At 38.8% G+C, this 23,907-nt stretch overlaps 2 protein-coding genes across 4 annotated transcripts in view; one reads left to right on the top strand and one right to left on the bottom strand.

Moving 5' to 3' along the window:
* LOC126371433 (uncharacterized) overlaps positions 1-23,907 on the top strand; it is a 335,692-nt gene that overhangs the window by 168,741 nt on the left and 143,044 nt on the right. The gene's annotated exons all lie outside the window — the stretch shown is intronic.
* LOC126371516 (uncharacterized) lies at positions 1,258-19,214 on the bottom strand. 2 transcript variants are annotated; one of them, XM_050016835.1, is made up of 9 exons: positions 19,088-19,214; positions 13,154-13,349; positions 11,959-12,059; positions 7,805-7,906; positions 6,915-6,953; positions 5,639-5,665; positions 3,952-4,089; positions 3,573-3,696; positions 1,258-2,776 (listed from the first exon to the last, which is right to left on the bottom strand). In XM_050016835.1, the coding sequence occupies exons 1-9, from the start codon at positions 19,152-19,154 to the stop codon at positions 2,674-2,676; spliced, it is 897 nt and encodes a 298-aa protein (XP_049872792.1). In that variant the 5' UTR covers positions 19,155-19,214; the 3' UTR covers positions 1,258-2,673. The 2 variants fall into 2 exon arrangements, with proteins under 2 accessions (XP_049872792.1, XP_049872793.1); XM_050016836.1 differs by lacking the exon at positions 7,805-7,906 and having other exon boundaries at positions 1,262-2,776.

Raw genomic sequence — 23,907 nt, 5'->3', positions numbered from 1 at the left:
AATTTCAAGCATCTAACTTATGCAGTTTAGATTTTTTCATACAATTTTTTTTCCCGCTAACTCCCATTTTTCAAAATACAGCCATAACTAAACTTTATATTTACTAAGGTATGCATGCATGCTAGATTGAAAACATCTATCTTACGCGCTTTCGATTTTTTCATATAAATGTTTCTTCTCGCTAACTCCCGTTTCCGTGGGAATTTTTCAATATCCTGTTGCAACTAAGCTTTAAGTTAACTAAGGTACCTGCATGCCAAATTTCAAGCGTCTAACTTAAGCGAGATTTTTCATACAAAAGGATTTTCCCGCTAATTCCCGTTCTTAGTGCACCTCTACGGTACCTAAGCTACGTCCCTTCCAAATTTCAAGTGCCTACGTTTAGCCGTTTAGGCTGTGCGTTGATATGTCAGTCAGTCAGTTTCTTCTTTTATATATTTAGATTCACTCTTGCCTTGAAAATCCCCAAATTATATGTATCGGGGAACAATGACGCAGAAAGCGAATTCCATTCTTTAGCAGTTGGCGTGATGAAGAAGGAAGCGAATCTAGCAGTTCGAAGGGGAATCTCGACCACATATGGATGGAACCCCTCCTCGATGGCGGAAAGGTTCAAGTGGAATCAGTTCGTGCAAATCCTGAGCACACTCATCATCATCAGCCTATTAACGTCCCCACTGCTGGGGCACGGGCCTTCTCTATGGATGGATAGGGAGATCGGGCCTTAAACCATCACGCGGGCCCAGTGCGGATTAATAGTTATTAACGACTGCTAATGCAGCCGGGACCAACGGCTTAACGTGCCTTCCGAAGCACGGAGGAGCTCGAGATGAAAACTTTTTTTTTTGGTCACCCATCCTATGACCGGCCTTTGCGAAAGTTGCTTAACTTCAACAATCGCCGACCGAGCGCGTTTACCGCTGCGCCACCGAGCTCCTCACACACACTCACCGAAATGCAATGCGTAAAGAATACAAAGACACGCAGAGATTTTTTGGTACTTTTCTGGAAATATTTAACCGATTTTGAAAATTTTAACTCCAATATAAAGTTTTATTATTCCTGAGTGCTGTGGATTACATTGATATCGGAAGTCTAAGGATGGAGTCGCTAGAGGATAACATACATACATAACTCACGCCTATTTCCCACTGGAGTAAGCAGAGACTATGGAATTCCATTTGTTTCGATCCTGACACACTTATCTTTCTTCCTCCACATTCATCAATTGTTTCATACACGCCTGTTCAGAGAAGACTGCGTGGGGATAATAGCAAAAAATAAAACGACTGTCGGTAGATTTTTTTATTCCAATCAATGAAAACATATTTACACAATTAAAGCAACATCGACGTAAAACATGAGATATAAAAGATTTTTGTAATGACATTTTTGTCATGACATGTCTTGCCACAAAAAAGCGGCGTTTAGCATTTTAAGAATTTGACAGCCAAGCAACGTTGGCAAATACATAGTAGATAAAAATAAAAAAATAAAACATTATTTGATAATTTTGCTAGGCTGCCATGCTCCTAAAAGCACCAGGGGCCTTAGGCAAGTTGTAAACGATTATGATAATCGACAGTGACAAAATAATACGTCAATAAAAAAAGGTCGTCTTGTGCATTATAACTTGCAGGCCAAAAGTTAAATATCGACTTGCATGAACGGAGGTCCTTCCGTATAACAGGAAAGCTAAAAACCTTAGTATGATCAGCTAGTGACATCGTGACAGCTAGTATGTTAGTGACATCGTAACGAATACTAAGGGGGATGATTCAGACCATTATTCTGAGTTAATATCAAGTGGAATATTCCGTCGCAAAATTCATGTATTGTTTTGTTTATTAAAAATATTTTCAATACTATACTTTTGCGATGGAAAATTCCTCTTGATATTAAGTCAGAATAATGAGATGAACCTTCCCCCTCAGTATTTGTTACGTTGTCACTTACACCCTGTACCAGTACATACAAGTAGCCATACAAATAGATAGGGTGTTAGTAACATCGTAACAAATATTGAGCTGGATGACTCAGACCGTGATTCTGCGTTGATAACAAATGGATTTTGTTTTTTTTTTAATTATTTTCCGTTCTCTGTTTACGACGGAAAATTCCACTTGATATCTACTCAGAATCATGGCCTGAATCACCCCTCAAAGTTGTCACTAACACCCTATATGTCAAAAGAAAAAAAAAACTTTTGTATGCAGTAAATATTACGAAAAGTATTAATAATATTGCAGCATATAATAAACAATATACATTGTTTGTAAAGTAGCTATGGAATTTAAGAAGCAGTAGAGCTATCGTAGTTCGCTGGAGTAGTAGTAAAAGAGAGTGGGGTTGACCGGCGACAGCTGTTCTCATACAAAATGCGCGTTAGGGCTTTTCCAACCTCTTTTTTCTATTACGTGGATGATGCATGTCTGTTATCCATAAAATTAGAAGGTTAAACGAAGGAAAATCTTTACAGCACCATCCATATTATTTTTGGAGAACGTAGCATGGAAAGTCCCTACTGCTTCAATATGGCCTTTTTAACACCTAGCCATGTTCTATGTGTCTACCACAATATCCTTGTCAAGCTATACTTTATGTTTCTTAAACTTGTGTCTAAGTGCTAAATACCGTTTTGTTGTAGATCTGGTAATATTTATATAACCTCTATTACCAGGGCCCTTCGCTGCATTTCTCAGTACATTTAATGTAGTTCTGTGTAAATCTAAACCGCATGTCCAAATAGTCTTCTTCGGGGTAAACCAGTAGAAATCTGAAAATTACATTTTATGTACAGTCATGAGCAATATCATGTGCCCACTTTAGAACCCTGTCGCACTATATCATATTTGACATTTAAAGAGACTTACGGATTAATTTGTCAAAAAAGTTAATGTGACATGGTTTCAAAGTGTATAATTAGTACTCGTGACCGTACATAGCTAAGTTAGCGTCTAGTTTTCATCTATCATATACTTATTTATACAGGGTGTTAGTGACACCGTAACGAAAACTTTGGGGGATGATTCAGACCATGTATCAAGTAAAATTTCCTATCGGAAAATTCATGAACATTTTATGTTTTTTTTTTTAATTATTATCAGTTCCATACTTTAACGACAGAATATTCCACTTGATATTTACTCAGAATCATGTGCTGAATCATCCTCAGTATTCGTTACGATGTCACTTACACTCCGTATCTATAGGTGAGAGAGATTCTGAGTTGATATCGAGAGGAATCCGAGGACCCAGGTGCTTTCAAGGCCAGAGTGTACAGGCACATTCTTGGCGAGCTCGCTCCATCTTAGGCCTCGTCAATGCCTTCGGACAAGTCTGGGGCCAAGAGCAAACCCATCAAAGGTAAACACAAAAAGGAATTTTCTGATGGAAAATTCATGAAAACATATCAACTCAATACCATGGTCTGAATCATCCATCAAAGTTTTCGTTACGATATCACTAACACCCTGTATATCAATGGGTGGAGTATTCTCCATTCCCTGGTTGATTGAGGGGACGCCTGTACTCAGCTTTGGGATGTATAGTCTGTATATGTACGTATGTACCTGCGCAGTGGCAGGAACTCCATGACAACGCGCAGGCGCGACGTGAAGGGCAGCGCGAAGTGTTGCGCCGCGTCGATGTGCTGCACTATACCGTACGCCCACTCTGACAGCTCGTATAGATTGCCTACAATTCAATAAAAAAAATAAACATTTAGGCGGCCTTACTGCTCAGGCAGCAATTTCTTGCAGTCAATCATTAGGTGATTTTATTTATTTATCATTAACTTAACGGCCTCTGTGGTGCAGTGGTTGAGCGTTGGACTCACGATCCGGGTTTCAATCCCGGTGGGGACATAAATCACTTTGTAATCCCTAGTTTGGTTAGGACATTACAGGCTGATCAATAAGAAGAGAAGAATACTAAAGCCAGGCTACTCACGCTCGAAGGGGCTGTTCTTGTTGTAGTGGCTCAGGTCTGGGATGTCCAGGATCACGTCCAGGTTCTCGTCTCCAAGCACCATGTACACCTCGCTCCGCTTCTTCTTCAGGGTGTACGGGTATGATACTTGGATTGTCGCTGGAATGTATACAGGGTGTTAGTGACATCGTAACAAACACTGAGGGGAATAATCCAGACCATGATTCTGAGTTGATATCAAGTGGAATTTCCTGTCGGAAAATTCATGAAAATTTTAGTGTTTATTAAATTAATTTCAGTTACATACATTGCAACGGCAAATTCCACTTGATATCAACTCGGAATCATGGTCTGAATCATTCCTCAAAGTTTTCGTTACAATGTCACTAACAAGTATAATTGGATCCATATATCCATAACATAAACAGCCTATAGCCATAGAATAAGGAATAATACTATCTATAGAACGGCAACTCTCCGCTCCCCCAGCGACTGAGCTAGGTTTACCGCACCCCCTTCGAACATAGTTTAGTCTTCAATCGTATGGCGTCAGACGTCACACACACATATGCGCGTGTACGATAGATAATGTCAATGTATAGTGACTGAGTAAAACAAGGTTGTTTGTATGAAATGTCCAGGGTGTGCTATAGCCTATATATCATAAGTCTCACTGCCAGGCACAGGCCTCCTCTCAATCAACTGGAGGAGGTATGGAACATACTTCTCAACGCTGCTCCATTGCAAGCAAATGGAATTGTTAAAGATTTTACGCCTAATGTTCATCATATCCATCTTTGGACTTCGTATCAACAGTGGCTGCAAGTTGTCTTTGATTACTTGTGGCTATGCCCACCCCATTAGGGATTACGGGCGTGAGTTTATGTATGTGAATGTATGTTTACGCCTAATAGCCGGGACCAATGGCTTAACGTGCCTTCTGAAGCACGGAATCAATTTACTATTTCGGACAATCATCGATTTTGAGTTTGACTTTCAATTTTGTGTACGCTTACTTAATCTAAGGGCCATAACTAGAGCCATAAGTTGCCGGCGACTGTCGCCAAACAGTTCATACTGACACGGCAGGCGATGCTTTGGAAACTTGGCGACGGCTTTGTAAATTTATGGCGACATAGCCGGCGACGTGGATTTGAGGTCTCGGTGAGTTATGGCTCATTACACGCCAATTATTTTCTATCACGAACCCTCGTAGACGAACCCTATGAAAAGGACGTTGAAATGCATAACTACTGCACGGCGTAGACTAAGTGCTACGCTCTAAAACTTTTCTCCGTAGACGCTACGATTCGTAGCTATTGGGTACTTTCCTAGGTCAAAGATAAATTATGTAATTCTGATTACTAAATAAAGACAGATCTAAAGGTATCATAAAACGTTTTCTTTTTTCTATTTAACTTATTTGTGATTTTTAATAAAGAAGAATGTTATTAATACGTGCGACATTTTTATCACGTTTTTCTATGACGTCACAGTGTGCTTTTAAAACATACAATTCCCATAGTAATTTCGTGTTTTGACATTTAGTAAAAGGTAACTGATTTGACTAGTTAGAAACTACCCTATTTTATTCAATAAAAAATCTTTCTAAAATAACTTATATTTTTTAATAAGTAAATAAATATGCAATGTGTCTGTGTAGTATGTGTAACATCTGTTACTGTGCAGTAAATTGAAAGGTACTTACCATTTCCAGTGAATTTCTTCAAAGGGCCTGGAATATAAAGTAATATTTTTTTTTATATAAGATGTCTGAAAATAATAATTCACATTATTTCCAGAATACAGTATAGAACATTCAGTTTTAAAGTCACAGCGACCATTTGAACTTGCAATAGCATTAAAAAAAATACTAATTAGTGGTAGTGGTTGTCACTGTGGTACACGGGCGGATTTTCGGCGGGAAACGGGAACGGGACAGTTGCTTTCTTCATTGGGTAATCTAAATAATTAATACGAAGTGGTGTTTTGTGGTTAATGATCGCATTAAGTTAGTCGGAAGACATTCGCGAGTGTTATTATATTGGAGTATTCAATAAACAAAGTGTATCTGCCTATTTTCGCTTCGTGCCGGGAAGCCGCTTCATAACTCAAAAGTTTATGCGGACTTTTGAGTTAATTCGTTTGGGGTTCGGAGTAGGAGTCTACTCCGAGGGTGGGGGCTTAGGTTTCATCATCATCACCTTTCATCATTTCATTAGTCATCAAGAAAAAAAATACGTCAGACATGGCTGTATGGGCATAGTTCCCTTTGCCTTACCCTTCGGGGAAAACCAAAACAACAACAAAGGTACACGGGCTTGCTTCTCAACCGGGGAGCGCCGGTTCGAATCCCGGTACCGTACTTGCACCAATGAGTTATTAATTTATCTTAAGTGCAATTTTCACTAACACAGTTCGCTCGACCATTATAATGATGATGATGATGTCCTCCCAGACGTATCCGTCGACGGCGACACCCTTAGCTAGTGTTAGCCTGGGCTCTTCCATGGGCGCGGGCGTGACTAGCAAAACCAAATTTAGTTTTGAAAGTCCTGTTGCAAGAAGTACAATAGAGAGTCCCATTTGAGTTAGAAGTGTAGTGGTAGGAGGGCTTGGGTCGAGTTTTTCGGATCTGGCGTTTGGCGTCAATATACCGTATATTGTCCGGGAGGACAATACCTGCGACCATTATAGACGTCGATACGGCTCACCACCTATCACCTATTTTTTTTTTTGTCTATGTACTTATTGATTTCCGTGTGGTTTCTGTCCTGTGTTAAATGTAATGTACCTGTCTGTCTGTGTCTGTGGTGTCCGGAAGTAATAAATGTTTCTTTCTTTCTTATCACGTGGGTCTTACAGAAATCTCGGTGAAGTGAGTAGTGGGTATTTAGTTCATCCTGCGACGGATGTACCTCTGCCTACCCCAATTGGGATATAGCTGTGAGCGTTTGTTACCTATAAATTATTGGGAGTCTTACCATTTTTGCTCGCTAGTTTGGGATCAATATTCGTGAATTCTGTAAAGAAAAAAATAAACTTACATTTCGACATTAAAATAAATTATTTGTAAGTGCCTAGATATTATTATCAATTTTTAAAAGAAATCCTTTAATTTATAATTTAATAAAAATGTAAAAAGACTAGGCATCCACTACAGGTCGAATCAGTCAATGAAATCCATACAAGCTTCGTCGTTTTCTAAGTTGTTGTTGTTACCTTTAGGTTTGTACGTAATTATTATATCTTTACAGAACTACGTAGTTTTTTTAAAAAAGGTAATGATACTGACTCCACCTCCTAATTATATTTTCAGTTATACCTATAGTTAAGAAAATGATAGGTATCATCATCAGCCGTATGACGCCCACTGCTGGGCATAGGCCTCCCCCAAGGATCTCCATGACGATCGGTCCTGCGCTGCCCGCATCCAGCGGCTTCCCGCGACCTAATGATAGGTATACTCGTACCTAATTCAAAATTAGCATCAATAACAGTAACAGTTTTAGGTTAAAATGTAGATTTGTAGAATACAAACACCATCCAATGATGATGATGATGATTACAGACGGCGATACGGCTCACCACCTATCACGTTGATCTAACAGAAAGCTCAGTGATGCGTGGGTACTTAGTTCATCTTGCAATGGATGTACCTCTGACTACCCCATTAGGATGCATTCGTGAGCTTACGTTATGTTAATAACACGACACAGATTCGAAGCCATTCTTTTGCAAAAAAATGTTTTTAATCAATTAGTAAGTACATTGTTACAGTTTCGTAAAGCTAAATAGATTTTTAGTTTAAAAAAGCTCGATTAATTTCCACGAAAAACAGGTTTTAGTTTTGATTTTAGTTTTAGTGGCTCACTGCGTGCGTGTTTGATTATGCGCGGGGTGCGGGGGAGCCGGATACGGAAGCGCCGGCCGCCCATGCGCCGGTCCAACCACACCAGTCCGCTTGTCCAAAGCACTGAAAAACATCACCCCCTATTCAATGTGCCCTGACATAAGCAATCACTTGCCTACAGCCCTAGCCATACCCCGGACACTTCATACAAAAGCCTCGTTTTACACAGACACTACACATTGACGTTATCGTACACGCGCATCTGTGTGTATTACGTCTGACGCCCATGAAGACTAAAGTACGACCGGACGGGTGAGGCAATCCTAGCTCAACAGCTGGTGAAGAGCGAAACGTTGCCGTTCTATGCGTAGTCATCATCATCCTCAATTTAAGAGCCACGCTCTTGTCGGTGCAGCATTTTCCATGCTACTTTTTTAGGGAAAAATAGGGCAGTGGTTTCCCTCTTGCCTTCTGCCCCGCAGTACTCTGTCTGACGCAAGTGGGATGGCGCCCAGAGTAGTCTATTACAAAGCCATACTAGGACTCCTGTCCCCCGCCTCTGAATAGTACTGACAGTTACTGCTGCCCTCTGTCAGGTCCCAGGTCCCTGTCAGTCTATGCGTAGTATTCATTCCTTATTTTATGCTCTATGACCTCTGTCATAGAATAAAGAATAACACTACGTACAGAACGGTAACTCTCCGCCCCCTCTGGGTCGGGTCTCTGGGTACTTTAGTCTTAATTATCTAATCTATTTGCTTATATATTTTTATTTATACTATCAATTATGATTTAACCCCTTGGCATACTACTGATTTTCATATTATACTTTGTTAACTTTACTTCTTCTTCTTTGCGAGTCGATGGCGATTATTTATTTATTTTTTCGTTTAAACAATTCACAGCACGGTTTTTTTCTTGGCACATTAAATTCATTTATTACCAATTGATAAGCGTAATTTGGGTACTGGCAGAATATCAGTGTTGGTGAGAGTGGGTACTCGTACCATACTCTTAGCAACAATATGCTGAGTCAGTCCCATTTCCCTGGGCAGTGTTAGCTACTAGTCACAAATTGTTAATCTTAATTTATGTAAATGCTTTTGTAACCTTCGCTGTTTTGGGAATGAAGTTATTCTATTCTAATTAGCCGTAAGCCACTGAGGAGTAAGGGTGTCCGCGCGAGGACTCTGTCTCGTTCGCACTTATGCGATAGGCGGCACAAGGTAAGATTTTTGTATGTAGTGTCCTAGGTTTGCCAGTATACAAATGTTCTAGTAACATCCTTTGCTTATTATATATTATTTTTTTCCTTTCTGTCAGTAATAATAATTATAACACGTTAAACACTCTATTTTAAAAAAAATGCTCATAAATGGACAATGCAAAAGTTAAATGATGATATTTTTCAGTCTTTGGATACTTGAATTTAATATTTTTAGTTAGTTTAGTGCCTAATTGTAATAAACGTCTGTTGCTTTATTACAAAATGAAGACTTAAGTTAAAACCAGCGGGCTTAGCACCGTAAGGGCGCGACTCTTTCTCGCCTCGACATGCGTCACCCGTCACTCTCTCACAGTACTGCATAGAAAGAAACAGATGTTCTCTGTCGCGGCGAGAAAGAGTCGTGTGCTTACGGTGCTAAGCCCGCTGTTTTAAAATACAGTCCGCGCCACGAAAGAACTCCACGGATTACAATTCTCATCATTTTATGCGGTATCTGCAATGGAGCCGCGGTCGCAGGGCTTCTTCAGTGATGCGAACTATATTTTATTTAGTTATTTAAAAGGTACACACAACAGGTTTGTTACCTGTTGATAAAGTTGGTATTGGTGGTGATTCCACATCATCTAATTTTATTTTAAGTTATACCTGTCATTATTTTATCCGCCGAAAAGGAAAGGGACGGGTAATCGACAAACATAAAATTTATGGAACACGTCAATTTTAGGCAAATATTTTTAAAACCTTTCCAAAATTTTATATTGGCTAATAACCCGATAGAAAGTTGACAGCACACCAGAAAGTCTATTTAATTCACCCGGGTTATTCATTCATTTTAAAATTAACAATTGTCAATCTTTTGTCCCTTTCCTTTTCGACCAATGGTCCCGATTCATACAGACACCTCCTAATTTTATTTTAAGTTATACCCGTCATTTTCTTATCCGCCGTAAAGGAAAGGGACGGATGATTAACACCTGTTAATTTTGTAGTGAATTAATGGATTTTGTAATAAGGAGGCTGCTGTTAGTAATAGCAATGGTGTTAATTCTAATATTATTCATAAGCCTATAACCACATAGAAAAACAGTGTAATCATGACGTAGGCAGTGTCTAAAAAATGAAAAGGTGCGGTAGTGAGTGGATTATAGTGGTCTTTTTCGGAATTATGGTAACTTTATTTTTAAATAAAATAGGCTCTCGTTTGACCACAATCTCACCTGATGGTAAGTGACGATGTGGTCTAGGATGGATCAGGCTTACTTAGCAAATGCCTATTCACTCTAGCATTGAAGACTCCCAGTTTTCAACGAGTTGGGAAAACAGACGACGGAAGATAGATCCAGTAACTAACCCAAAAGTCATACTTGTCAAGCCACTGGAAAATTTCTTGCAGGACGTTAAGCGTTACGTCATCCGTAGTATATCGGGTGTTAGTGACATCGTAACGAAAACATTGAGGGATGATTCAGACCATGATTTTGAATTGATATTAAGTGGAATTTTCCGTCGCAAACGTATGGAACTGAAAGTAATTAAAAAAAACTCAAACATGTCATTAATTTTCCGACAGGAAATTCCACTTGATATCAACTCAGAATCATGGTCTGAATCATCCCCCTCAGTATTCGTTATGGTGTCACTAACACCCATACCTACTTGTATGACTATCAGTATGTACTTGTACAAGCTGTAAGTGATATCGTAACGAATATTAAGAGGGATTATTCAGGTCATTATTCTAAGTTAATGTCAAGTGGAATTTTTCATGGCAAAGGTATAGAATTGAAAATAATTAAAAAAAAAATAAAAAATAATTATGAATTTTGCGACGGAAAATTCCACTTGATATTAACTCAGAATCATAGTCTGAATCATCCCCCTCAGTATTCGTTACTATGTCACTAACACCCTGTACTTACGGCAATCTACCTGAACTCCCTGCGACCTTCCTTACGAGACGATCGGATATGGTTATAAAGAATTTCCGTTCTATTTTTCTATCCTTATTGCTTGATTATATTCTATAATAAGTAGAGATTATGTCGATTTTATTCATATAATTAGAAATTGTGTACTGAATCCCGATCTCGTCTAATTTTTCGGGATCAATCCCGAAGCATATTATTCGAGATTGATGTTATTGGGCGAATCTCCTTGAGTTATACTTTTTGTTTTGATCATGCTGTTTTCCAAAGAAAACTTAATTACTTAGTTAGTAATATTGAAGAATAGATGTTTTTGTTTTCAACTTCAACTTCAACTTTATGGTTGTATGGCAACCGGTCGTCATAGAGAGTTTTTGTTTTCTTTCAAAAAATATTTTGTTTTAATTACCCTCACTTTCACAAACAAGCAGTTTTCACCGTTTCCAGCCATTCTAACTTCACATTTTTTATGAACTAGACGAGGTCCCGAGAAATTAGGGGTTAAACTGGCTACATCGAAGCAATTCAAAGAAGGCAATATTGCCATTTGACATTTGTATGCATTGCGCACTTACTTTTATATGCGCAAACGTCAAATTGCTATATAACTTTTTTAGATGAATTGCTTCGATGTGGCCTTTTTAAATCGCCGGCGTTATCGACGATTTCCCTCATTCGGCGCTTATCGATATAGACCCACTAGAGTCGATTAATTCTTTCAAATATTCTTCCTCTCAGATGACGCCTGAGCCCAACTGGGCACCCTTAGGCCTGTTGTCTTAAATTTTGTACCGGGTGAGAGCCCTCAGCTCAAATGGGGAGCCATTTGTCCGGCCAAGTATTTAATGCCATCTAAGGCAAATCTCACGTCACGTCATAAAAAAGGCCTTTTGAACCCCCTTGGAGTCCATTGGGCAAACAGGAAGGGGCTTGTTGTGTGAGGTGGCGAATTGATTCGCACGAGTTGTAATTGTAACAATATCCTGGGTTAACGTTATATTTTCTGAATATTTGTTATTTACCGTTTTCCGGCTTCACGCATCTCGCTGAGAAGTTCTGTATCTGTTGTATTTTGAAAGGCAGATCTAAGGTCCATATTAACTCCTTATTGTTGGTGTCCAATCTGTGTAAAAGAAGATTTTTTTAAATAAAATAGGCTCGCGTGTTTCAGGATCGAAGCAAATGGAATTCTATAAGTAGTCTGCTTACCCCGGTGGGAAATAGGCGTGAGTTTATGGATGGATGGAAATAGGCTCGCGTAAGACCACAACCTAAGTGACGGTGTGGTAGATAAACTTTAATGTACAGTTTTTTTCTCTTGTGAAATCTACTGAGCCGCCAAAGGCCACCTGACATGGTTCATGTAACGACTATACGTCTACTTAAGTACATAGTATAAAACAAATTCGCCTTTTCAGCCCCTATATCCCTATATACGCTTAAATCTTTAAAACTACGCAACGGATTTTGATGCGGCTTTTTTTAATAGATAGAGTGATTCAAGAGGAAGGTTTATATGTATAATAACATCCATTAAATAGTGGAGAAATACTGTTATTTTTGAGGTTTTTATTGTGATGTCGTAAATATTATTTTTTTTCTCAGCATTGCTCCCGAGCGAAGCCGGGGCGGGTCGCTAGTACTAAATAAATAAATCGCCTTAAAGGTTTGCTTGTGAGAGAAACAACGGGCGTCCTGGTGGTAAAGCATCCCGTTTCCCAATATTATAATTATATACTGATACTTTTATTAATCACCTTACGTATTATCTTTATTGTTATAATTGTGTTGTTGCAGTGTTGTTACCTATTCTCTATTAATATTTATGTTTATGTATACATAATATATAATATGTTTAATTTTATATATATTTTGTTTATATAGGTAACTCTATCTGATAGATACTTAATTTGCTTATTTGCGCTATGAGTCATGTCATCTTCGCGGGATCCAACAGACGGAAAATTAAGGAGCGACTGAAAAACAGCGTCTGTTTCTCCGGAAATAGACACAATTCTGAGTTCGTATCCTATTCACTGCTGTGCCACATTATGTACTGAGTTTTAAAAATTGTTTTATAATATTTTGTTGTTTTTAGTGTTTGTAACACTTTGTATGTAATGTGTCACAATTTGTTGAATAAACATTTTCTCTCTCTCTCTAAAATATAGTAGCTTGGACCGAGTGCTTTAACGTACATTGACCAAGTTAACTTACTGTATCCCTCCAAGCTCGCTCTGCTCCAGCCCGCCGAGTTTGATGCACGTCCCAGTGTTGCCATACTTGAAGATGTAGTTCTCGAAGGTGGGGATGCCCAGGCGCATATTTCCCATCAACACGTGGTCGCGCAGGTTCTTATACTGACGCCGGAAACACTCGAAGTCCGTCGAATGACACGATATTATGTAGCGATCTGGAAATAATACAGTGGTACAGTGGTTGAACTTTGGGCTCACGATGGAGGTCCTGGGTTCGAATCCCGGTGGGGAGTGAATAGGCATTTGCTATGTAAGTGATCTACCCTAGACTATATCAGCACTTACTATCAGGTGAGATTAGGATCAAATGCAAGCCTTAATAATTAAAAGAAAATTGAACAGGTTGTGAGAAGCTGCAGTAGTTTTAGGCGGATGAGACGTTCGTTATGTAAAATTTGACGATTCAAAGTGTAACTATGTTACTGAATAAAGATATTTTTTGAATTTGAATTTGATATTGAACAAACTTCGCTATCGATACTGTAGATAGAACGACCTCTGTGGTCCAGTGGTTGAGCTTTGGGCTCGAATCCCGGTGGGGACATAACACAAAAATCACTTTGTGATTCCTAGTTTTAGGACATTACAGGCTGATCACCTGATTGTCCGAAAGTAAGACGATTGGTGCTTCGGAAGGCAGTTACTACTTACTGATGTATGTACGTAGTCGTTACATGTGTCATGCCAGGGGCCTTTGGCGGCTCAATAGTAACCCTGACACCAGGGTTGATGAGGTTGGTAAGCCACCTCACAACCCACACGATGGAAGAATTTTTTGGGTGGGTTCCAGGTACTTGATTCAAAAAATCCAGCACATTTTTATCAAAAAAATACAGGGTGTTAGTGACATCGTAACGAAAATTTTGTTGGGTGGTTTAGACCGTGATTCCGAGTTGATATCAAGCGGAATTTTCCGTCGCAAAGATATAAACTGAAAATATTTAAAAAAAATCATGAATCTCCGAGAGGCAATTCCACTTGTTATCAACTCAGAATCATGGTCTGAATCATCCCCTTTAGTATTCGTTACGGTGTCACTAACAACCATATGTACTTACTTGCATGGCTACCTGTTAGTACTTGTACGGGTTGTAAGTGACATCGTAACAAATACTGAGGGGGATGATTCAGCTCATTATTCTGAGTTAATATCAAATTGAATTTATCATCACAATGCGTAAAAAAAACAGTGTTTGCGACGGAAAATTCAGTTGATATTAACTCAGAATCATGGTCTGAATCATCCCTCTCAGTATTCATTACGATGTCACTAACACCCTGTATTAATAAACAAACCCCGTCATCCATAATCTGTTAGGCTCCAACAATTAACGCGTCATCTATTCCATTTTAATTAACAAAACAGAAATTACCTTCCACCGAAATTGAATCCTTTACAAAAGGGTATTTTGTTCAAATATCATTCGGGTCGCTTGTTCATAAATATTTATAGCTTTAGAGAATTTTTCATAACTCGCCCGCGTAAGCTAAAGGGTGGTTGTGAACATTGATGTACCGTTCTCGGGAATCTTCCCAAAGTGGGAATGTTCCCTTTGTACAACATAACATCATCATCATCATCAGCCCATTAACGTCCCCACTGCTGGGGCACGGGCCTTCCCTATAGATGGATAGGGAGATCGGGCCTTAAACCACCACGCGGGCCCAGTGCGGATTGGTGGTTATTAACGACTGCTAATGCAGCCGGGACCAACGGCTTAACGTGCCTTCCGAAGCACGAAGGAGCTCGAGATGAAAACTTTTTTTTTTGTGGTCACCCATCCTATGACCGGCCTCTGCGAAAGTTGCTTTACGTCAACAATCGCAGACCGAGCGCGTTTACCGCTGCGCCACCGAGCTCCTCACAACATAACATAACATAACATAAATAGCCTATATACGTCCCACTGCTGGGCACAGGCCTCCTCTCAATCAACCGGAGAGGGTATAGAGCATACTCCACCACGCTGCTCCACTGCGGGTTGGTGGAGGTGTTTTTACGGCTAATAGCCGGGACCAACGGCTTAACGTGCCCTCCGAAGCACGGAATCAACTTACTTTTTCGGACAATCAGGTGATTCAAGCCTGAAAAGTCCTTACCAAACAAAGGACTGTCTCACAAAGTGATTTCGACAATGTCCCCATCGGGAATCGAACCCGGACCTCCAGATCGTGAGCCTAACGCTCTTACCACTAGACCACGGAGGCTGTTTGTGTTCCCGTTGCACAAAAAACTTAAAAAAGAACTTTTTTTTCCCGTATTAAAAAAATGTTTACTGAAAACACTATTGATATTTTTGTAGAAATTGTAGAAAGCTTTTGTATTTCAAAACGTTTAATATTAACGATAATTATCATCGCTTGCTAGTTGTGCTAGGATGTACCGTTTTCGAGCAAATAGCGATTTCGTGATTTTAGTTTTAATTCTTTTTTTGGCTTGGTGCTGCAGTATTATATTAGCAGCTGCGATTTACTTTAAATTACAGCTACAAGTATTAAATATAACATAGGAAAAAAATAATGCTTAAATTCCGCGGCTACACGGAGACGTGTAACATTTAAGTATACGTGATTAAATAGATTTACTTTTACTTTTTTATTTTACCGACTTCAAAAAAGGAGGAGGTTCTCAATTCGACCGTATTTTTTTAAATTGATGTCCCGTACTAAAAATACAGTTTTGTTTTGTTAAAACGAGTTTTATCTACGGCACTTTATATCAAAGTTTAAAACATAACAATTTCAGAATTGAAACCGCTTCGTAGGTCGCGTCGGTTATTCACTACCCTTTACCTCTCATGTTGATTTTAAGAGCTCCCTTGAAACAAAAGGTTGAATACGGTTTGGATGATATAAGAGGCAGTTAAGTTAGTCTGGGGAATGTTGAGTTTCTACACTGTTTCGCTTATAAAGGGTGTCTGGGATAATTAAAAAACTCTGACTTCGAATTTTATTTCTTGTTTGAAATGGAAACACAGTTCGCTCAACCCTTACGGCTTATCACCTACTACGTTGCGTTGGTCTAACAGCAAGCTCGGTTGAGGTACTTAGTTCATCTTGCGATCTTCTCCTTCTTCTATCGTGTGGGTTGTGAGGTGGATTATCAAGCTCAGCAACCAGTGTCAGGGTTATTATTGAGCCGCCAAAGGCACGAAAGTGTGGATAGATTGTGTAAAGAAGTTAATGTGTGTGAAAGGTGTGAGTGCTGAGATGACGAGTGACCGAATAGAATGGAAGAGGAATACATGTTGTGCCGACCCCATCTAGGGGGGGGATAAGGACTGGAAGATGATGATGATGAGATAGCCTATATGCATCCCACTGCTGGGCACAGGCCTCCCCTTAATCAACCGGAAGGGGTATAGAGCGAACTCCTTGGTTCATATGCAACCAGCATATGATAAGCAAGATCAATGACCAACCTCATCAACCTTGGTGTCCACCATATTCGTAGTTGGCCATAACAAAGGCATGCAAATTTAGTCTTCTTCTTCTAGTGTGGGTTGTGAGGTGGATTACCAACCCCATCAACCCTGGTGTCAGGGTTATTATTGAGCCGATACAAGCCCTTGACATGGCTCATATAACGACTACATACTTACTTAAGCAAATAGAAGCACGGATCACCTTACTTTCGGACAATCAGGTGATCAGCCTGCAATGTCCTAACTAAACTGGGATCACAAAGTGATTTTTGTGATGTCACCACCGGGATTCGAACCCGGGACCTCTGGATAGTGAGCTCAACGCTCAACCAATCAACCATTGAGGTACAATAACTGGTACGTTATAATTAACAATTGCATGCCAGTTTAAATAATTGTCTAGTTACAGGGCGTGTTTTGTTAATGAGAAGATGATGTGTTTGTTTTTAAAACCTACATCAATAGATGAGAACATCTAGAATATGCAGTGGTCATAGATTTCTTAATAAGTAATTGAGGAGCTCGATGGCGCAGCGGTAAACGCGCTCGGTCTGCTATTGTTGAAGTTAAGCAACTTTCGCAAAGGCCGGTCATAGGATGGGTGACCACAAAAAAAAAGTTTTCATCTCGAGCTCCTCCGTGCTTCGGAAAGCACGTTAAGCCGTTGGTCCCGGCTGCAGTAGCAGTCGTTAATAACCACCAATCCGCACTGGGCCCGCGTGGTGGTTTAAGGCCCGATCTCCCTATCCATCCATAGGGAAGGCCCGTGCCCCAGCAGTGGGGACGTTAATGGGCTGGTGATGATGATAGATTTCTTAATAGTTTTGACATGTACCAATTTAAGTTACCTGTTTATTTGAGTTATTGAGGGCAGAAGAGGCAAGATGATTGGACACTTAATAAGACACAAGGAAAGAGAGGAAGAGAAAGATCAAGAATAGCTTACAAAGTTACAACTTTATCCGTTTCTTACAGCATTAACTGTATCCGTGTGTATCCGTTTGTTATAGAATAGAATAGAATAGAAATTGTTTATTATAAAAGGACGCCACACACAAAGACAAGACAATAACATCACTTAATTTTTTTACAAAATAACGTGTTACCCTGAAAAAATGTGTTACCCTGACACCAGGGTTGATGAAGCTAGTATTCCACCTCACAATCCACACGATACGAAGAAGAGCATTAACTGTTAATTATAACTTGTCTACATTTGTCGGGTTATAGTCTGAACCTCAATCGTATTACCTAATCTTAAGCCATATGTCTGTAGCTTGTTGTGTATACTTAACAAATAAATAAACATGGAATAGATTAAAGAGATGGTGAACGTCGTGTCTTATAAGGTAGTGAAAGAATTGACCTTTGATAGACAAGAATGGAGAATGCTACACCGACAAGAGCGTGGCTCATAAATTAGTAATGCACTATTTAAGTAATCCTTTCTGTCCAACTTATTCTTTCCATCCTCCTCCAACACCACATTTCAAAGGCCTCGAGTCTCTCTCTATCGTTCTGTGTCAGTGTCCAAGTTTCACATTCATAGAGGGCTATTACTCCATACGAAAGTTAACAAATGAGGAAGTGCTAGTAAGAGTAAGGGAAAAGAGACAAATACTGAGAATTATTGAGGACAGAAGAGGCAAGATGATTGGACACGTAATAACATCATAGATGGAAAGCTAGAAGGAAAGAGAGGAAGGGGAAGACCAAGAAGAGCTTACATGGAACAGATTAAAGAAAAGGTTAACGTCGTGTCTTATAGGGAAGTCAAGGAATTGGCCTTTGATAGACTGGAATGGAAAATGCTACACCGACAAGAGCGTGGCTCTTAAATTGATGATGATGATGACTATTTAAGTGTTTTTTTTTTCTTGGCGTTGTGTTATGTCTATTTAAAATTTACAAAGTCAAAGTATTTATTGCACACCATATCATAAATGTCTTCCTTTGACTTATTAGTCCACAAACTTTGCATCCCGGTGGGGGCACATCACGAACATAGTTTGTTTATAGGACATTACAGGCATCTCCTGATTGTCCGATAGAAAGATGAACCATGCTTCGGAAGGCACGTTAAGCCGTTGGTCCCGGTTACTACTTATTGATGTAAGTTAGTAGTCGTTACATGAGCCATGTCAGGGATCTTAGTACGCGGCTCAATAGTACCGTAGCGGATTATAATCCATGAATCGATGTAATTGTACAATTTTGCATATCGATTAGGTAAATATTTTTGAACCTAAGAAATTAATCGACTATTCGCATTTTTATTACTCCACATAATATGGACACCCCGTACATTAACGATATGGCCAAACGTTGATTTAATGTAATTAAAATATCATTAAACGTTGACGTTTCATTAAATAAACGATGTAGTCAACTTAAGTTAGTTCATGAAATGATCAGTTCTAAGATCTGACCACGACATCGATACCTTGGTATTTTAAAATAAAACTTACCGAATTTATCTTCCAATTCCATAGCGCTACACGAACAAACTAAGAATATAAGTAATAAATACATCATTTTACAACTTTAATATTAAAAATGTATACTAGAATACTAGTAGACACTACCGACTTCAGATGATCAATGAATAATAACCAGATCTGGATCGAAATCTTTATGTTATTCAACGTCAGGCGACTACGAAAACCGTGAGACTCGGCACATAATTGAACAGCTATGAACTCATACAAATATAGAATTGTTTATACAAATCTAGTGGAAATAGTAAACAATACTTATTGAATAGATAGATTTGGCTAAGTGAAAATAAATATTTATAAAATTAATGTTTAGGTTTTGGTTTTTAAAGATAATAAATTAAATAATCACTTTCCGAACAGACTAAGAAACAGGCAGACATATTCCGGCAAAGTGGTCACGTCAAAAAAAAAACAGACAGACTAACCATTGATCAGATATTTCGATGCTTTGCCTAAAGTTGCGCTTGTTATCAAAAATAGAAAGCAATTCTTTATTTAAAAAAAACCCTTTATTTTTAAATATCCCTTTTTTATCACTTTTTTTTTAAAAATAATTCGGTATTCACTAAAAGTGGTTTATATTACTTAATATATATTTTTATGGAATAACCTACAGTATTTTAAAGTTTAAACCTTCGTTTTTATTTTATTTTATCCCGGGATTTTAAGAACCCATTTCGTGAACACGCATTAAACCCATACAACATCCAATCCGAAGGGAAACCCACCCCAATACAGGTTAGGTTAGGTCCCATATTTACCTACGTAAAGCATTTCTCGAGTATTTAGGTTTCTTGGTGTTTTCCTTCATCTTTGAGCAGGCGATAACCATTTACAATCCAAACATGAATTCGAAAACAATTTCGAAAATCATCAGTTTAGGTTTGTGTTGGATTCGAACCTGTGACCTCACAATGAGAGTCAAGCGTTTGAAAGGACAGAATCAGATTTCTTTTTTTGACTTGACTTATTGTAGATATGCTGCAGATGACATTAACTACTTGGCCGGAATGGGGAGCGGTGAAGGTTCTCACCCCGTACAACTTTTAAGGCAACAGACCTAAGGATGCTCAGTTGGGTGCGAACCTCGGCTCAGGGCGTCGCGTCGTCTGGGAGGAAAAATATATGAAAAAATTAAATTAATAATTATAGCGATAAGCGCCGATTGAGAGAAAATCGTCGACCACGGTCGGTCGAGAGTAACGGTCGGTCGGTATCGGGGTCCTGAAGTGTTTGTTGTCGCGAGCTGATTGGCCGCCTCTATGGCTAGAGTAATCTGGTCGTCGGGATCGTATATTACGTCCTTCGGACGCCGATACTTTTCAGTACCTGACGTCCCTAAAGAATCATTTATTCAACGTAATTATTATGAATAGCATACGAGGGGAGGTCAAAAAGTTCGCGGAATGGAGGGGTTGGAGGGGGTTGGTTTGCTCGTACAGGTAGCCGCTAGTTGCAGACCTCATTAACAGTATATGTACCAAGTTTGAAGCAAATCGGGTCATTAACGTTTGAACTATCGACCAGCAAACAAGTGAATCGGGAAGAACTCTGCGAATATGGAGAAAATTGAACACCGCGCCGTCATTAAGTTCCTCACCAAGCAAGGAAAATCCGAATCCGAAAAAGTAGAGAAACTTGTATTAGAAGATACCCGCTTGAAGAAGAAGCAGCTTGCAGCAATGGTCGGTGTATCCGAAACAAGTATTTTAAATATCCTACATCAACATCTTGGGATGACTAAGGTCAGCGCAAGATGGGTTCCAAGAATGCTCACGCCACTTCAAAAAAGCGAGCGTGTCGAGTGTTCTCGCCAGTTTTTAGAGCTCTGTGGAGAGAATAAGGAAGAAGTTATGGCCCGGATTGTTACTGGAGATGAAACCTGGGTTCACCACTATGAACCTGAGTCGAAGCAAGAGTCGATGCAGTGGCATAAAAAAGGCACACCTCCTCCAAAGAAGTTTAAGGTGTCACAATCGGCCGGAAAGATCATGGCCACTATTTTTTGGGATACAGAAGGTATTTTGCTGATTGATTATAAAGATCGTGGTGTGACTATAACGGGACATTACTACGCTTCTTTACTGGATAGATTGAAAGAGGCTATCAAGGAAAAAAGAAGAGGAAAGCTGTCAAGAGGTGTGCTCCTTTTGCACGACAACGCACCCGTCCACACGTGCCATGTTGCGACGGCTGCCATTCACCGATGCGGGTTCGAAAAATTAAACCACCCGCCTTACAGTCCAGACTTGGCCCCCAGCGATTATTATTTGTTCCCAAAAATGAAAAAGGAACTGCGTGGACGAAAATTTGGCGATGATGAAGAAGTCAAGTCTGCAATTTCGGCCTATTTTGACAGCAAAGAGAAATCTTTTTTTTATGATGGAATAAACAAATTATTTGATAGATCCGGAAAATGTGTTAAGGTTAAGGGAGAATATATTGAAAAGGAAAAATAGTTTCGTGTTTAATTTCGACCCCCTTCCCCCTCATTCCGCGAACTTTTTGACCTCCCCTCGTAGATTTCGCAAGTTATGGCTGAGGAGAAGAAATGACAAGGAACTGCAACAGCAATACATCTTTTAAATCAATATAGGTATGCATTACAAGTTATTTAATAACTAAGGGAACATATTTAACACCTAAAAAATAGTATTTTATGCAACAGTTGTATAAGAAGGGTCAAAAAATGCGAGTGGCGTGAGTTGCGATGTGAGCCTTGGCGAACATCAATAACAATACTTTTTCTACGACGACGTAATTTTAAATGAAACAAAAATTATACAAAGAAAAATTTTATTTATAAAAATTATTTTCCAACGCGCGGGAAAATGGCGGCAAATGTATACTTTTTTTTATAGTATATCTATGGCACCAAACAAAGTAAAGGTGACAGTTTCCAGGTCAAAAAAAAAACAACAACAATGCTTTTTTGGCGACATTATAGTACAGTTACACTTTGTAAACAATGCTTTTATAGGCCATAGAGCGTACACTTTTTCAAAGAGTTTAATTATGTATGTACTTATATTAGACTTTTTGGTTATTTAAATGCCAGATTAAAGTAGAGGAGTAGAAAAAGAAAATAATGAAACGTTCCGATGTTCTCACAGTAAGTGATTTTAGTTTACTATTGTGCTGGAAGACAATGGCAGTTGATTGTATTTGTCCAGCTCAGTTAGCGTGACATTGAACAACTAGGGGTTTTATTTACCATTTACCTTACCGGTTAGATGCTAGATACAAAATAAAAAAATATGTTTGTGAACTATGGGTCATAACCACGAAATAGAAGAAATATGTTGGAAAGGCCCTAACGCTCATTATGAGAACCGCTGTTGCCGGATCAACCCCACTCTCTTTTACTACTACTCTGGAACACAACTACGATAGCTCTACTGCTTCTTAAATTCCACAGTCCCTTTTCCAGCACTGTATATAACATAACATCACATAACATAACAAATACTCTATTGCACAAACAGGAAAAAACAAAATACAAAACAAAAGAGAAATAAAATGAGTACAATAGGCGGCCTTATTGCTAAGTAGCAATCTCTTCCAGGCAACCTTTAAGTATAGGAGATATTGAATATTATGTAATGTAAAGTGCGGCATGGAAATACTTGTACGTATAAAAATAAATACACTTTAGACTACATGAACTACATAATAATAATACACATAATTATATTTTTTTATAATAAAAATTAATGATATATATATATTTTTTATGTGATAGACTGCAATTTTATCATTACTTTTCGTAAGATACTGTATGTATATAAATACATATATACATATATAAAAGAGAGTTTATTTCAGACATCATTCATAGAATATATATATAGACTTATAAGTTTTGATAAATACGGCACAGATCGCGCGTTTTGACTTTAAAATGTTACTCTGACTCTCCAAATAATAACAGTGAAAGCAACGCAATTTTCACCTGAAACATTACCCTGTACGCCCCAGGGATGGCAGCTATATTGTCGTAAATATTTTCCACACTTTTGTTGAGAGGAAGTTTCGTACCCAGTGATATGCCGTTACCGGGAATGTTCCCAATAATTAACAGTAAAAAAGCGCGAAAGTTATGTAACAAGGGCTTTATTACCTAGCCTTTGGCCCCGATTCCTGCAGACACCTCCTAATTTTACTTTTTACCTGTCATTTTCTTATTCGCCGAAAAGAAAAGGGACGCATAATTGACAGCTCTTAATTTTAAGAAGAATGAGTGATTGAATAACCCGGGAGAATCAAAAAGGTATCTCGCTGGTATGCAAACCGTTTGACATGTGCTGTCAACTTAATTTTGTCGGGTGACGTGTTTTCCATAAATTTTATGCTTGTCGATTTACCCGTCCCATTCCTTTTCGGTAGATAAGAAAATGACAGAAATAACTTAAAATAAAATTAGATGGTGTTTACAGGTATTAGCACCTTTAGGCAGATAAAACCAGAGTACAAGAAAGAACATTTTGAAAAAAGCAGTCAGTGTCCTTAAGGGTGTTGGGACTGTCGCTCAGCAACAACAGATGGCGTAAGTATAGCTGTGATCGAAATTAATATTATTGTCATAAATAAACTAAAGTAAATGAGCTCTACACCTTTTTGCTACTACTTGAAGGTCTCGAGAACCTACAAACAATAAAAAATATTATAAATCCTTCCCGCAGCCCAGACCCAGCCGCCTGTGCCCAGCAGTGGGACGTTTATAGGCTATTTATGTTATGTTATGTATAAATCCATCCTATTTTCTTCAGGTTTGCTCTCGATCTGAAGTT

The sequence above is a fragment of the Pectinophora gossypiella genome, chromosome 12, assembly GCF_024362695.1.
Source record: "Pectinophora gossypiella chromosome 12, ilPecGoss1.1, whole genome shotgun sequence".
In the NCBI taxonomy this organism is placed as follows: Eukaryota; Metazoa; Arthropoda; class Insecta; order Lepidoptera; family Gelechiidae; genus Pectinophora; species Pectinophora gossypiella.
The sequence above is the reverse complement of the archived record's forward strand: the minus strand, read 5'-3'. Positions and strand labels throughout refer to the sequence as shown.

Coding starts and splice junctions, on each gene's coding strand:
- LOC126371516 (XM_050016835.1), bottom strand. CDS start 19,154: ATGATGTATTTATTACTTATATTCTTAGTTTGTTCGTGTAGCGCTATG. Junction 12,060..13,153: donor AGCGAGCTTGGAGGGATACA/GTAAGTTAACTT, acceptor TCTTTTACACAG/ATTGGACACCAACAATAAGG. Junction 6,954..7,804: donor CATAATCAAACACGCACGCA/GTGAGCCACTAA, acceptor TTTTCTTTACAG/AATTCACGAATATTGATCCC.